Source organism: Mastigoproctus giganteus, chromosome 1 (genome assembly GCF_048544385.1).
Source record: "Mastigoproctus giganteus isolate SK-2022 chromosome 1, ASM4854438v1, whole genome shotgun sequence".
In the NCBI taxonomy this organism is placed as follows: Eukaryota; Metazoa; Arthropoda; class Arachnida; order Uropygi; family Thelyphonidae; genus Mastigoproctus; species Mastigoproctus giganteus.
This window is the reverse complement of record NC_143575.1, coordinates 230,410,527-230,427,851: the sequence shown is the minus strand read 5'-3', so window position 1 is coordinate 230,427,851 and position 17,325 is coordinate 230,410,527. Positions and strand designations below refer to the sequence as shown.

The 17,325-nt window shown below is 37.8% G+C and overlaps 1 protein-coding gene across 1 annotated transcript in view; it reads right to left on the bottom strand.

Annotated features, from left to right (window-relative positions):
- The window catches only part of Dsor1 (mitogen-activated protein kinase kinase 1), a 148,141-nt gene extending 135,909 nt beyond the window's left edge, over nucleotides 1–12,232 (bottom strand). Inside the window, exon 1 of the mRNA XM_090384733.1 lies at nucleotides 12,079–12,232. Within this exon, the coding sequence (XP_090240859.1) occupies nucleotides 12,079–12,176 (98 nt within the window). The 5' untranslated portion in view covers nucleotides 12,177–12,232. The remainder of the gene's footprint in view (nucleotides 1–12,078) is intronic.
- Between the last annotated feature and the right edge of the window lie 5,093 nt (nucleotides 12,233–17,325).

Here is a 17,325-nt window from a genome sequence, read left to right as displayed (position 1 = left end):
AAAAATTAAAAGCAAATGAAAACATTAAGGCATTATTATTAGATAATGCAACTACAGATCTATCTACTGAAATTTTATCAAGCAATAACAACTACCTTTTCTTACCTCCCAATATAGCAATTCTCATTTTGCTTGAGGGTTTATTATTTTTGAATTCTCTGAAGGTAAGAAAAGCAGATCAATAATCACACTCAGCTATATAAACATTTCAATTAAAAGGAAATAAATTAAGGGTTTTTTTTTTTTTTCTGACCATGAACAGGCCATAAGAGGAGAAACGATACTGGCCATTAATTGAAATATTATAATATAAAAATTACTAATTACAACTAGGATTCAAGTTAGAATGAAGTAGAGAAGAGTAAAATAGTAAATGCATGGAAAAAAAGCTATTAAACAATGACAAGTTCCTATTGATTTAGATGGCATCAAAGATAAAAGGTGTCAAAGTGTGTTGCAAAAAATGGCAAAAAGGATATTAATTTATTGAAAATGTATGAACATGGAAAGATGATCAGAGAAATAAAAACAGAAAAGCAGTTTAGGGGAAAGGGGGGAATTGGTAGATGAAACAAAAGTTTACTAAATTCTCTTATTAAATTTATTAATCTGAATAAGAATTTGAAAAATATTTTTAAGCTAGGTGAAATGAAGAAAGGCACTTTGATAAGCAATACAACAGGCCCTTTACTTAACAGAAAAATCTGATTTCTTCAAAAAAGACAAATATGACTAGGGAGAGATCATCTACGTTTAATAAAATTTGTAGTTATTAAATTTTAAGGTATTAATTAAAGTTTAATATATAAATAAATCATATCATTTGAGTTCTATTTGATTTGGATTCCTTGTGATTTGTTTTGAATATAAGCATTTTCATAAAATCTATATATTGCCATCAAAATTAGCATGCTACTGGACTGTGAAGAAATTTTCTTATTTTTAAGAATGAAAAATAGAAAATATTTAATGTTCAAATATAAAAATATTTAAATATATTTGGTTGTTGAGGCTTGTCACAGACATTCTCTCAGGTATGACAGCTAAGGTTTCCTACGTGGGAGTCTAAAATGCTGATGGAAGTGACATTCAGGTAATACTTGAATCAGTGGACCAAATTTTGGTGGTGTGGTTGTTCTGCAACAACCAAATCCTCTGTTTGCACCTTCATGATGATGGGATTGTTAGTAACTCTTGAGTATTATACTGGAGAGGGGGGCACCCAGGTGTGAGCCAATGTAAGCAGGGGACGAGATGTAGTGTAGATGTAGTTCAGACCCTTTACAAGTCAGACTGCATTCTTTTTTTAATGTATTTTAAAAAAAGAATGCAATTCATTTCCACACCACACAGAGGAATGCTGCCCCTCTGCAACACCAGATAACTCTCATCAACCAGTGCAATACCACTACTTTGCTTATTGGAAGCTTGAAGTGGTAAAACGCATGTTTGGGCACCCAGGTGTGAGCCAATGTAAGCAGGGGACGAGATATAGTGTAGATGTAGTTCAGACCCTTTACAAGTCAGACTGCATTCTTTTTTTAATGTATTTTAAAAAAAGAATGCAGTTCATTTCCACACCACACAGAGGAATGCTGCCCCTCTGCAACACCAGATAACTCTCATCAACCAGTGCAATACCACTACTTTGCTTATTGGAAGCTTGAAGTGGTAAAATGCATGTTTAGTCTCCAAAGCAAACTTCAGCATCCCACATCTCTTCCATCTTGCAGTAAGACTGATGTCTTTTTTGAGGCAATAATGGGTATCATGACAAGATCCAATCTTCTTTACATCAAGGGCACAGCTCTAACAGTGTTCATAAGCCAGGCGGTAGACAGTTTACTGGAACAAACCTATTGTTAATCTCTCTGGGAGACTTCGAGATCAGGTAATGTATCTCACTGACTCGACTCTGCCAGATAGTGACCAGAGGAAATCCAACTAGTGTGTATATATGGGTGGCATTGTCAAGACCACGTTACATCAGAAAACCGGGTATATTCTTGCTGTGTGTGTGTGTGTAAAAAACTAATAAAACAAACTTCCTAAACACTTCCTCATTCGTTTCACAAATATATGTGCTCTTAGATCCACTCTCAATGATGAGATTGGATCTAAGAGCCAATTACAGTCTGCCAAGCACCACTTAATTTTTTTACTTTTTCTGACAGAATCCCAATCAACTGCCTCAACTACTGCTCATCTCAGTTGTCTTAATTATTCATTGTCCAATTCCTTTCACGTCAAAGGTAGTATGTGCGTATGTCTGTGCTGATATTCCCTATCAGAGACAGTAATTTTGAATCTTTTCTTGTTCTTCTCTGACTTAAAATCTCTTTACCCAGTGACATAGCCATGATAGGATCAGCAGGTACATTGTACCCCCCCCCAATGCTGAAATCTGTCAAATTAGGCAAATTGGCACCTTTTTTTGTGAATGAACCTGCTGACAAAAAATCCTGGCTATGATACTGTCTCTATCCCATTATGTTAAACTCATTTGATGCATCTATCATTCTCCCAACTCCACTAATCACTTGGAACTCTTGACTTCCTTTCTTTGAGGCGCCTCCGTAGCCAGGTTGGAAGGAGCAGCAGTGCGTAGCACACGCTTCTTGATTAGACCAGGGTTCGAGCCCGTCACCATCAAATACGGAGGATGCAGAAAGGTCAGGGAATGACCACCGCATATCCCGGAGCAATATGGCCTTAGTTGCTAATGCTCCTAAAAACCAAAAAAAAATAAAAAATCCTTTCTTTGAAACTCAACCCTCTCCAGTCCAACGTTCCTAAAGGTGAAGTAATTTTCCTTGTCAATTTTAATGTTCACAACTCCAGCTGGCTTCAGTTTTCTAGTCCAGCATTTCCCAAACTTTTTTTAGTCACTGAACTCATCTCAAAACATATTCACAGAACACTTACAAAAAAAAAAGTTTAGCAGGATCCAAAGAACTATTTTGTAATATTTTATTACATGCAGCGCACTGTGCATCAGGGGCATCTATATTTCCAACACGTGTAAAGCCGAAAATCAAATAACTGTCATCATACTTTCGTTTTGGTCTTTTATTAGTTGGTTCCTGTTTTTTCACTTTGGATTTTTGGAGAACAAAAGGCTGCAATTGTTCATCCTCACTTTGAAGTGTTACAATATTGTGTTCCTTTTCATCGACCACAGCTGCACTACTAGAAGTACTTTGCTTCTCGTTTTAAAATTCCTTTTTCCAACAACAAATCTATGGTCACATATTTTAATAATAATATTTCGAAATACTAATAATTATCAAAAAAAATGTATACAAGGAAGTGAGTTTAGTTATAATATCGGTTCGCTTCCTCCTGTCCTTCAACCCGTGTACTCCAGAGGCTAAATCACATATGAATGGCATACAAGATCACCCCATTGCTACTTTTTTTTAGGTGTCATTACCTCTACGCATACTTCTCTATGCCAAATCTCACCAAAATAAAGTGTTCCACTGTCTATTCAATTAATTATTAGTCTATGCCAGTATATTAATAACCGAAAAAAAATTATGTTAAATATTATAATGATAGAAAAGTGGTGTACACTACAAATGTGCAAAATTTATTTATTATTTTTTTTTTTAAATTATTAATTACGATTTTTTGAGGAACACTTGTTCACATCTCACGGAACACAGTTTGAGAAACTGTTCTAGTCACTGACCCAGTTAATCGAGATGCTGAGGTCTTTGCAATTACTAATGACCTTGCACCAGGATACCAGACAATCCTAACCACACAGCCAATGGGATGATCTGTGAGATTTCTATTCTTTTCCTTGGTTGGCTTAGTGTTTTAAATCTTCTGATGTCAACATTTGCTCAGATGATACTACACTGGTGTGCAAAACTTAAGGACCAACACTATTTCTAAAGGTCGCAACCATAAAATCAAATGAAAAAGCCTGTGACGATTTGCATAACTGTGGCTGTTCAGTAGAAAACTGGTGCACATGCAAAAATTAGAATCGTGATGAGAGGGCTCACATAAACAGATAAAAGCAGCAGTTCGGCAGTTATGTGCAAATTACCAAATGGTGAGCAAGATTGTTACAGACGTTTGATTGGTTTCATACAGTGCTACACAGACAATGAAATGGCCAGTAGACAATATCTGGATGACTTTACCCGGGGTCGAATAATTGGAAAGCTCAAGGAAGGTCAAAATGCGAGGAGTATGGCTGCAGAGTTTGGTATCATACATAGTGTCATCACATGTGTGTGGTCAGCCTTCAGAATGACAGGTACAGCTGTTTGAAGGACCAGTGGTGGATGTCCACGAAAAACAATGTCCAATGATGACCGCTATATACTCCTACAGGCCAAGAAGGACCAACACCAGCCAGAGGAATCCATTGCAAACCAGCTGCACAGGATATCATGGTTTACTGTGGCCAGGCAACTCCACAAAGGTGGACTGTTTGCCCGACAGCCGGTACGCTGAGTCCCTTTAACATTTGCCCATCGGAGACACCCTTTACAGTGGTGTATTGAACACAAGGACTGGACAGCAGCGCAATGAGGTAAGGTACTCTTTACTGATGAGAGTAGATTCAGTCTCAGCAGCAATTCTGGGCATCAGCTAATCTGGCAAGAGGTTGGCATTACGGTATCACCCTGCAAACATCACTGAAAGGGATCGATATGGTGGTCGAGGCGTTCTCATCTGGGTACGCTTTATCTTTGATGGACGTACACAACTCCAGATACTGGAAGGCGCTACTGTAACCAGTGCATGCTACTGTACTGAGGTAATCCTTCCCCGTGTGCGTCTGTTCTGAGGTGCCATTGGCCCCGAGTTCGAGTTTATGGATGATAACGCCACACCCCATTGCACTGCAGCTGTTGATATGCTTTTGGAAAGTGAGGACATTGTTCGTACAGAATGGCCTGCATGTTCCACTAATCTAAATCCCATCGAATACATATGGGACACTCTGGGGGAGACGCCTAGCGGCACGTCCACACCCACCAGAAAATGTTCACCAGCTGAAGATGCCATTGACAGAGGAATGGAAGATGTTACCACAAGAACTTATCCACAACATTGTTCTAAGTATGGACAGGCAGTGAAAAGCCTGCATCGACATTAGGGGTGGCCATATCTCCTACTGAGGACCACCTCTTCCCTTTGTTCCATCTTTGGCAGTGATGCATCTGTATCATGGCAGCCAGTGCTATGTTGCCTTTTTGAATAAAGTCCCTCTGTACCGTTTTGTTCCCGTTGTTGTGTCGGTGTTGTTTCCTTCATCATTTCTTTACCTCACGAAGTTCCTTTGGTATGCTTTTCCAATATCCAGGCCACTCCTATGAAAACCTGACTGGTTTTTAAGTTTTGCGCACCAGAGTAGTAAAATTACTCCTATAGGGATATAATTCTTTATTCCACTCTCCAACCTAAAAATCTCATCTTTTATCTAAACCTTGGTTTCCAATAAATGTGTTAAGGCTGCTCAAGATAACACCATTGCATACTGCAATTGGCTTGCATCCAAACCCTCCAGGTTTATTTTCTGCCTACACTAAAGCTCACAACAATTGTAAAGCAATTATTAATTAGTCCAAGCTAGATTTTGAACAGTGAGTAGAAAACTTACTTCTTGCACAAACGGCAGTTGAGCATTCTAATCTTTTGTTAAAGCTACTGGCTGCAACTTTTGCTCATCTATACTCCCACCTCTGTTAAAACCTGATGATTCCATTGCATCCTCAGCAAGAGATAAAGTCAACTTACTAGCATCCACTTTTCTTCTAACTCTTGTATTGACAATCTTGGTAAACCACTTACCATTCCCAGTACACTCCACTCAATCCTCCTGTGGTATTCTTCAAAAGATCAGAAGAATTTTGAATAATTCTGATGCTAAGAAAGATCCAGGTGTTGACGGCATTTCTCCACTTGCTCTCAAAATCTGTGCTCTTGAGCTTACCCTTGTTATGTGTCATCTTTTCACACTTGATTTTCCCCTGATGTTTTCCCTTCTGCTTGGAAATTTGTTTATATCCAGCCAGTTCCTAGAAAGGGTGCAATGGTCTCCCATTGCACTTACCTCTACTCTTGCCAAAGTACTGGAGAAATTCAATAACTGTCCGTTTGTTTGTTTGTTGTTTGGTTTTTAGGAGCATTAGCAATTAAGGCCATACTGCTCCAGGGATATGCGGTGGTCATTCCCTGACCTTTCCGCATCCTCCGTATTTGGTGGTGATGGGCTCGAACCCCGGTATAATCAAGAAGTGTGTGCTACGCACTGCTGCTCCTTCCCACCTGGCTACGGAGGCGCCTCAATAACTGTCAACTCCTAAACTATTTCAAAACCTTCCACCTGATCAATGATTGCCAGTATAGCTTATGCTACCCATCTGGGAAAAAATTCAATGGAAAAGTTTGGTATAACTCAAGCAGATACTCTTGGCATTTTAAAGGTTTTTATCATGTCTGGCATAAGTCTTCTAAACAAGCTCCCATCTTATGTAGTGCCCAATTACTTTTTTTTGCAATTGGGGTTATCCAGTTTTCTCTCTGACCACTTGCTGCGTGATTATAGACTGCTCTCTGTCTTTCTAACTTCTCCACTAATGATGGTGTCCTCAAGGGCCAGTTCTCTAGCTATAGTTTTGCTGATGACAGCACATTGCATTGCACCTTCCAGTTTGAGAAACTTTGCCCTGCACAAATAAGTTCTTGAACATCCATCACAATTCCTTAAATACTGATCTCCAGGTAATTCTCCAATGGAATAAAAATAACTTGGTTAATTTCAATCCTTGTAAAACTTAGTCCTGTGTTTAACAAAAGACAACTCAGTTAATTTCAATCCTTCTAAAAATTAGTCCCATGTCATACCTCACAAAAAAGGAGTCTAATGCTCCTATGCTCATATTCAATGACTCAAATAAAGTCATATATCTCTATTAGGGATTATCCTGACTTTTAATCTCTACTGGCATAACACATTAGAAACACTGATTATTCTGCACTAAAAACTTGGGTTTTCTTTTCTGGTCTCGGCATTACTTTTCTTCTAGATAACTACTCACTCTGTACAAATCTCAAATGTGCCCCATGGAATACTGTTCCCACATTGGGATAGTGCCTCAAAACCTCTCTCAGGTTTTAGAATCCATTCAAAAGGGTAGTTAGGTGAAAATGACCAGTCACTTACAAAATCTCTTCACTCTCAGTTATGCCTCACCCAACACAAGTGAAAACTCAGCATGCCACTCCTAAAAAGTTAAAACAAAGTTATGACCTCCTGACTCAGTCACTACCATTCCTCAGGAATATGATTGCAGCTGGGAAAAAAAAGCCCTGCAGTGTTAGTGAAAGCATTTTCTTTTCTTCTGTGTTATAATTGAGATGTTCTTACCTCACTGTCTGTTGTGTTAAATAATCATAAAAAAGTATAGGTGAAAGAATATTAAAACTTGTTAAAAAAAACACAAAAAAAAAAAAAAAAAAAAACTGACCTTATTCATACTGAAATGCATTCCAGCTGAAACATGCCTGTACCTATTTATTAACCTAAATAAAACTGATTATAAACTGAACTTAATTTACTTAATGATGAAATATGAAATTTTCACCTGAAACTTCATCTTTAAAGAAAATGCAGAAGTTATAATCAGGCTCATATAATTGAAAATAACAGATTAGTGTGCATTCATAACAGAACAGAGGGTAGTAAAACCAAAGCTTTCAATCACTGAGTTCAATAATTAAAACTGGATTCAGTTATTGATAATAAAGCAGTTTTACAGCAGTTTTATTATCTAATGTAGATTATGAGAAATCTCTGGAAAAAAAATGCAAAGAAAAGCAGCAAAGACTTTTTTTACTTATGTAAACAGTAGAAAAGGCTGAATCACACTGGATCATTAGATGTACTGCATACAGGTCTGGAGGCCTCATTTTAGGAAGGATGTAGAGTTGCTAAAAAGAGTACAGAGAAGGGCAACAAGACTGGTGGGAAGAACAATGGGGTGCTCTTATGAAGAAAGGCTTAATTTCTGTAAATTGCAGCATCTGGAGACTAGGCATCTCTGATTGAGGTGCATGAGGCCTTGAATGGTTTGAGCAGGCTCAATGCTGATGGGATTCTTCCTCTTGCTCATATTACAAACTTTGGGGAGCATAAACTCAAATTGGGGAAAGACAGTTGTAGAATAGATGTGCGGAAATTTTCAATTAGCCAGCAGGTAGTTTGCAGCTTAAATAAATTCAAGGAAGAAGTAGACAAACTTTTGGAGGAAATGGATGGGTGAAATGATGGGGTTTTTTTTTTTTTTTTTTTTTTGGCTGGTGCTATATAAGCTTGCTTTCTTGCATCATATACCTCTGCTAATGTGAATGGATTAACCTTCCCAGGCTTTTGAAAAACTGAATAGATATTTTGCATCTATCTACATTCACACATGAGGAATTTTTAAGGGATAGGGATGCATGAAGTGAGTCAAATTCTGGCAGGGAGCTGAATGATTGTGATAACTAAGAGAAAAGTGGAGGAGAAATTGTTAAAGCTAAAAAAAAGGCACCTGGGATGGATGAGATCTATCCAGTTATAATAAAGGAGGCAGCAAAAGATGTAAGCACACCTTTAGCTGTGATTATGAGAGTATCTATAGATCCATGAGGGTCCCTATGGACTGGAGATGAACAAATGTATCCCCAATTCACAAAGGGGGGATCAAAAGGCAACATGGGTAATTACAGACCTGTTAGCTTAACTTCTGTTCCAGGGAAAATAATGGAGTCACTAGTTAAAGAAGTAATGCAGGATCATCTAGACAGGAATGCAATTATACTGCAGTCATAACATGAATATGTTAAGGAGTAATCTTGTCTGATCAATCTGACTGGATACTATCACACAGTAACAAAGGAATTGGATGCAAAAAAAAATAATTTTGACATCATCATAAAGCTTTTGATACTGTTGAACATAAAAGACTGCTATACAAATTGAAGCAGTGTGCTATTAAGGGAAAGTCACTGCTGTGGATAAACAGATGGTTGTGTGAGAGAATACAGAGTGATTATCAATGGGTATTACTCTTCTTGGACTAATGTTATTAGTAGAGTTCCCCATGGTTCAGTGCTGGACCCATCATTGTTGTCTGTATTTATTACTGATATTGATGAAGATATATTAGGCTTAATGTCTAAGCTTACAAATGATATGAAAGTTGGCAGGGTGGTTAATCACAGTAATCAGAGTATATTACCACAACAAGGGCTAGAGAAATTAGCAGATGGGCTGCAAAGTAGCAACTGAAGTTGAATACTGACAAATTCAAAGTACTTCATAGAGAGAAAAGCAACCACAGATTAAAGTACCAACAATGCGGTACCACATTTGGGGTAGTGGTGAATGATAAAGATCTGGGGGGATTGTGCATTCAGTTATGAAATTCTGACAGGCTGCCAGAACAGTTCATGAAGTTTTGTTAATGATATACAAGAATTTTGCCAGCAGGAATAGGAAGGTGTCCCTCTGTCTAAGGCAATGATTAGGCTACATCTTGAATAATGCAGACAGGTCCAAAAGCCTTGTTTTAGGAAGGAAATGGATCTGTTGGAATAGGTGCAGAGAAGCATAACAAGATTGGTGAGGGGAGCAAAAGGGATGCTCTTACTGGGAAAGCCCTCAGTTTTGCAAATAATAGCATCTGAAGATTGGGAACCTGTGAAATCTGATTGAGGTGTTTAAGACTTTGAATGGATTGAGTAAGCTCAATGTTGATAGAATCCTTCCTCTTGTACAGATTACAGACAGGGGGCATAAATTCAAATTGAGGAAGGTTGGTTGCAACTTACAGGTCATCTGTGTTGAAATTTGTCTTCCATGCAGTTTATACAATCAACTGCCTCAGTGGGTGGCTGATTGTTGGAACAAACTTCCATCTGGTATTGTTGAGGTGGGTGGTTTGAATAAATTCAAGGAAGAACTAGATAAGCTGTTAGAGGAGATGGACCAGTGATATCGGAAATGTGCTTTTTTTTGGCTGATGCTGTATAAGATTGCTTTCTTGCTTCATTTGCCACTATTACTAACTACATTTCTCAAGTAATAGAGCAACAACTTCGATGCCCTAATGATAATCAACTAGAGATGTGAGAATAGCTGCTGATGTAACTATTGTCTATAATCCAGAAAACAAGAGCATAGAAAGTGAGGTTCAAATTAATAAAATCTGTGAAAAGAAAGGGTTTCCTGAAAAGTCATGCAGAGCATGAACAAGGTGATAAACATTTCAAAATCTGGACTGAATGGTCTTGTCTATTTTAGTTTATGTATACATATTCCTCTTTTGTTTATTTTCAATGTGTTAGAGAAAGTAGTGATTATCTGCAACAAAGCCATCATTGTACTAACCAGAGCATGTAAATAAAACTGACAGATCAAGTTAACACATAAGTGCTATCTGTAGTTACACAAGATACTAATAAAATTGCCTCTAGTCCTGATTACAGCAGTTCCATGAAATTAAAATAAAAATTATTTAATTAAATTTTTGGTAAAACTACAGTTTACGGTACACATTGGGGTGTGGCCAACGAGAGGTTTTTGCTTGAATCCCTCCAGAAGTTGTGTAAAAACCTAACCTTTTTTCACTAAACAAAAATGAAAATCGATTAAAAACATGTCTCCTCTTATAAGTGTTTTTGCTTTCTTTCTAATTACAACTATTTTTCTCAGTTAACATGATTCAAGCAACTTTCTGTTTGTCTCATAGTGTAACATGAGGGGTACCATACACTGGAGCATAGCCAAATTTTTAATTGAATAAAATAAAAATTATTTTATTAAACTTTTAAATCTATGTAGATCTGTGGCATTAACATAATCCTTAAAGTTGTTATTAAGTGTTTATTAGAGCTTTTTTATATTTTAAGAATACCTATAATCAGGACTGCAGTGAAACTTTTATTAAGTGCCTCAATAAACAAGAAAATACCCCCCCCCCCATGGAAATACTAGAAATTCATTTTGTTGTCCTTCCCTCCCTCCTCCAAACATGAAATTGTCTATGTCTGTTTTGCTCTTCCTAAGAGCTGATACCTGGATATGACCACATCGTCTTCCATCTTAATATTGGTTATTATTATTTATATAGCATATTATCACTAAGGCCATATTGCACTCATGTATTTTTTCTGTATATAGTGTATGTTAAAAGGCCAATTTTCATGATGTATGGACTGAAAAACTTGCAGTGATTCAGTCAGAAACCTTACTTCTTTCACCTGAGATTGGCTAACTACAGTCCAATCCAGACTGAAGAGTTATTATGAATCCTTCCAGTCTCTGGGAGATTCAATCCCATGCTTCTCCAAAGGAGTGGCATGTTGAAAACCATTATATTATTGTGGAGGACAAACTAACCCTGATGTATATCTTTTGATAAAGGTTCTGTATTCCACCTTAATTTAATAAAATTGCATAATTTAATAAAAAATAAACATGGGGCCATTAAGTGATTTCAAAACATTTATTTTTGCAATAGAATATCATAATAATAATAATAATAATAATAAATAAAAATAAAAATAAACCACTAAAGATAGAAAATTACATCGCCCTCTGGTATATATATTCTTTATCAGCTGGCTATGATTAAAAAGTTTAATTCTGAAATGAAATCTCATGTAAGGAAACAAAATTAAAAATTCAGAGTACAATTATGGAACCAACAGTAGACGAAAAAGAAAAAAAAGTTTCGCTTTATAACGTGAAATTATTGATAATTTCATTAAAAAAAAGAGTTGCATATATTAACAGCAAGATGTAATATAACGTACGATAAACTCGTAAAATTTGTTTTATATTTACAGATTTTGTCCTTTTAATTGGTTCATGTTTGATAAACCAGTTTGGTTTGACTATCTGTACAGAGTTAACGTATTAAATTAACATCTATTTCCTAAAAAGAATAACTGACATCCACTTTAATATTAAATGTAATACATTTTCAAGATTTTCAATCACCGTAATAAGATGAGGGAGTGAAAAAAACACCGGCTTTTATAGAAGCATTTAAGCAAACTTACTCATTATTTGGATCTGATCCTGCACTCGGATCGATAGGCTCAATTGATCCAGGTGGAAGTTTCAAATTTAGTTTGTTTTTACCTGGATTTTTACTCATATCTAAAAGCTGAAAATGCTGTCAATCAACATTGAGAACCAAACCATACACACATACAGAGAAGGCTACCTCAGTTCGGCATACACAAAATTACAACAAATCTACTTCACTAGAGGGCGGTTTGGAGAAAGTTATTTCGCCGAAATCAAAACAAAATAAAACTTTAATTTTGGTTGCAATAAATGTGTGTCCTTATTCTCCACTTGTTGCTTCAGAGTTTTCCCACTCTTCTAAACTGGGTTCGCTGGCTTGGTACACAAAACTCATTTTTTACAGCACATTACCAGTTCCAAAAGTTATATCTTCAGTCTAGCTACGAAAACTACAATGATATTTTCAGGACGGGATAGGTGATTGGATGATTAGGAAAGTGAATAAAATATTTCGATGGTTAAGGCGAATAATTACATTCTGAAAAAAATCATTGCTTTAGAAAACCATAACTCGACAATCCTTTCGTACGTCATAATGCATATTAAACAGGAAAGACTGTTCCTACAGGGAAGACACTTAAATAGCAAAAGAATACTTGGTAATGTTACAGAGACAACGTTAGGTGGATAGGAACACTGCCAGTTTTCCGAAGGGAGGATATACACACGATAATTATCAGTTTAACGGCGGCCACGAGCAAAAGTGAAATACATTCTTGCGATATTTCTATTGGGCGTGCAACAAGCCTGAGAGAAGGTATGGGGGGGGGGGGTTTATAAGGTCTGCTAGGGGTTCTCACGGAAAAGAAAATACATGGGTTGTGTTCTAGTTACTAAAAGCAAGAACTGGCACACGTATGCTTGTTGTACACTAACGCTGGGGTTATAGTAAATAAATCTAATGGATTAGTAATATTTATTTTCATCAAATAAGCATATTATAGGACAGTAAAAACACATGTGAACTTGTGCTATGCTGTGTGCTCATTAGAGAGTCTTTTGAGTGTGAGTGTATAGGGCGATATTCGTGCTGTGTGTGTGTGTGTGTGTGTGTGTGTGTGTTGGTATGCGTGCGTACGCCAGTATTATTCCTGTGTTTAGTTCTGAACTATTCGCCATCAGGAAGCAACAACTACCAGAGAGTTAATTCCTGATTCCGTCCTTGCCACTAAGGGAAGAGACACTACCCCCCCCACACACACACACACTCTCTGAACGCATACTGATGGCTCCAAGTCATCAACATGTGTCCAGTAGAAATAGAAATAAATTTTATAGGGGTTTGGAGGCATCAGCGATTAAGGCCATATTGATCCATATATACTGTCTGTAAATTGCCTGTTCTGAGATCGATTTTCTGTTTACTGCACGAAAAATCCGAGTTTCCGAAAGAAAAACCATGCTTCCCTTGCCTGAGACCGACTAACTCAGCTATATGATTCCCCCCCCCCCAAACAGCTGTGAACCATTCTCAATATAACGGTGTCTATAAGACTCTGGGGCCACAAATCCTAATCTCTTTCACATTATGAAAAAGGCCCTCACGTCATCGACGGGACTCGAACTCAAGTCTTTTCTACCCGGCGTGGTCAGGACAGCGATTCTACCAACTGTGCTACCCACGAAGGCACGGAGAAATCCTGCATCGGCATTGCCAGCAGACGCTGATTCATTCATCCTTTCGCACACCTATTAGGAGAGAATAAAAAGCCTTATGTTTATTTGTTTGTTATTTGGTTTTTAGGAGCATTAGCAACTAAAGCTATATTGCTCCGGGAATATAGCTTTAGCAACTAAAGCTATATTGCTCCGGGATATGCGGTGGTCATTCCCTGACCTTTCCGCGTCCTCCGTATTTGGTGGTGGCGGGCTCGAACCGCGGTATAATCAAGAAGCGTGTGCTATGCACTGCTGCTCCTTCCCACCTGGCTACGGAGGCGCTTATAAAAAGCCTTAAGACGCGATAATAGGACAGAAAGTAAAGTAATCCCACATTGGCCAGAACCAGTGCCAGCACACTCATAGACTCCAACAATAGTCACATACCAAATAAAATAAGGGTAAAATAAAAATTATAAGAGTGATGATTAGTTAGGTGTAAGAAAAAAATAGATAAAGGGGAAGATTTATGTCTTAGATTAAGAAGCATATAGAATCAAAGGCAGTGAATCAGGTTGTGGGTGGGCAATGTAATGTTAAGTCTGGTGTAAGATAAACAGAGGAAAAACAAAAATGAGGATAAGGACATGTTTTAGGTCAAATGACCGTGATGAGTATAATGAAGAGCTATACATTATAAATAGTGAGCCAATAAATCGGGATTTTTGGTTGGTGACTCACACAGTAGCAAAATTTTGTGGATCTGGATTTATTAGAGTGATTGCTTTCTGCTACAATATGTAAAAGAAGGAACAAGGGAAAGCAATACATATACTCTTAATCTGATCATCAACAACGTCCCTTCACGCATTAAGAATCTGAAGATAAAAGAACCTCTAGGGGCAATGTGCCTAGTTTATTGAGCTGGATATGCACTGCTCAACAAAATTAACAGAATTAAAAGTTTTTCATGAATATTTTATTGTAACCAGTGTCGCCGAAGACGAATATTTGTTATAATAGACGTACTGACATGCAAATTCCAAGTATCCTATAGAAATCGATCTACCACCTTACAGACCTGCACATTAGCCAGCGGGTAGTTGATGGCTGGTACAAACTTCCATCTGTCGTTGTGGAAGTTGACAGCTTAAATAAATTCAAGGAAGAACTGGACAAACTTTTGGAGAGAATGGATGGGTGAAATGGGAAGTGGTATCTTTTTAGCTATTGCTGTATAAGCTTGCTTTCTTGCATTATATACCTCTGATAATGCTAATGTTAAAAAAAAAGGGGTTACGACCCCATCACTTCATTCCCGTTTTTTGTCTTGCTCAATGACATAACCACATCTACAGTATTCAGGATGGCAAATCATCGTCTTTTAGATGATTCTTTGAGATGGCGGGCTGCTGGACGATTGAAGCCGGGCAGTCGCAGGTAGCAAATATGTCACACACTATCATCTCGGCACTATGGAAGCACTTTATCTGCCCAGGTTCACAAAGGAAATCTGACAAACCCACCAACCCAAAAACGGACTTTTCTACAGTAGACACAAGAACTCCAAGCAATCCTTGAGCTTCATGAATCCATTTGCCTCCTCTCATCCCCTAAGAGAAGATTATCCAAGTCCTCTACCCAGTGTGGGACACGGCTCATTGCCTACAAGTCACCCTTGGCTGAAGAAGATTAAATTGCTGACACTGGGCTCTTGCCCAATGTGGGACCCACTCACTTGCTGGCACCTCTTCTCTTCGAGGTGTAGGACAATACTGATTTTCCTACTTGTGTAGGAACTCACATAAATATTCCTCGGGGAGTGGGACTGGCGTTTGACTTATCAAATGCAGGGTCATGCTATTAGGCAACCTGACTTTGTGGGTAACTTGACCTCACAATCTTTTCTCTTCTTCCTGAGATAGGGTGGGCTCCCCTTTGGGGTGGCCCACCCTACCTCGCCCTCTTTCTTCTGTTTACTTTCTTTCTTCTCCTCAATCTCTCACCCCTTCTCCTATTTAAAAAAAAAAAAAATATATATATATATATTTTTTTTTTTTAATTTTTTTTAAATTTTATTTATTTATTTTTTATTTATTTATTTAATTTTATTTATTTTATTTATTTTTTATTTATTTATTTAATTTTATTTATTTTTATTTTATTTATTTTTATTTTATTTATTTATTATTTTTTATTTATTTTTATTTTATTTTTTATTTTATTATTATTATTTTTTATTATTATTATTATTTTTTGGCCCTCCCTGGGAAGCTTAGGCTAATCCCAGGGTCAGCCAGCCAGAGTTCTCTTCCCACTTACCTGGTCAGGCTCCCAGTGCCAGTGACAGTAACTACAGTCTGTGGTGTTCCACAGACCCTAGGCTAAGCGGCCAGATGAACAACATAACCCGCACTAAGCAAACATGAACATACACTAACATATGCTATCTGGCCTTGACAGGACAGTACTGTCTTACTTCACAAGAGATTCAAATGCGGAGTTGTGCGAAAGCACCGGTGCCGCCTGTCAAAAAACACTATGTCACTATGCCCGGGTAGCACAGTGATATCGTCACCGTCCTCCAGACACCAGGTGGAAAAGGCCCGGGTTCGAATCCCGTCGATGAAGAGGGGAACTTTGATGTGCTTTTTTCACTCCGGGGCTGAGTTAATCGGTCTCAGGCATAAACAGCAAGGTTTTATCGTCCAGAAAACAGGAAAATCGACCAGAGACCACACGCAATTTACAGACACAATACATAAGGGTATATCAAATAACTTTCTGGGTGACCTTAATGTAATTATATGTTTATGGAAGCAGTTTCAGGGAACTGAAACAATTACAAGTGCTGGCCAAGTTCGCCCGAGGGCTACATCAACCAAAACATACAACTATCCGGCTCTAACAGCAAGACAGAACAGTAACATTTACTGTCATCAACTGTCCCTGGAGGTTGCTGCGGATACAGGTGAAAACATTTCCAACTGGACTGTGTCAAGAAGGCTCATTTCAACTGGACTCTACTCAAGGAATCTAGTAGTTTGTATCCCATTAACCCTTTTTTCATTCACTCCATGGCTGAGTTAGTCAGTCTCAGGTGTAGATAGCAAGGTTCTCACCCCCGAAAAAATTGTGGTTTTTTTTCGTCCAGCAAAAGAGGCAAATCGACCAGAGAACATACATCATTTGCAGACAAATTACATATATGGGTATATATTAGAAATAACAGATGGTCCTAATGTAATAATTTGATCCCATTAACCCGAAACCACTGCAGAGCTCGTCGAAACTGGGTCCATTAACATGAGACCTAGAGCTCTGACAAATGAGGTACAGTTCTGTGCAACGATGAGTCCCGTTTTAGCCTACAAGCAGATTCTAGACGGTATTTCATCTGGAGACAAGGAGGAATGGTGTACCATCCCTGCAAAATCGGAGAAAGTGACACTTGCAATGGAGGCAGTGTTGTCGTGTGGGAAGGAAAAATGATCAATTGCTGAACTCCTCCATGTTTTCGATAGCGATACCGAAACTGAGCAGAATTTTTGGCTGCTGTAAAGGGATAAGTATTCTTAATTTTTACCATATTCTTCGTTAATTAAGATAGTACATTG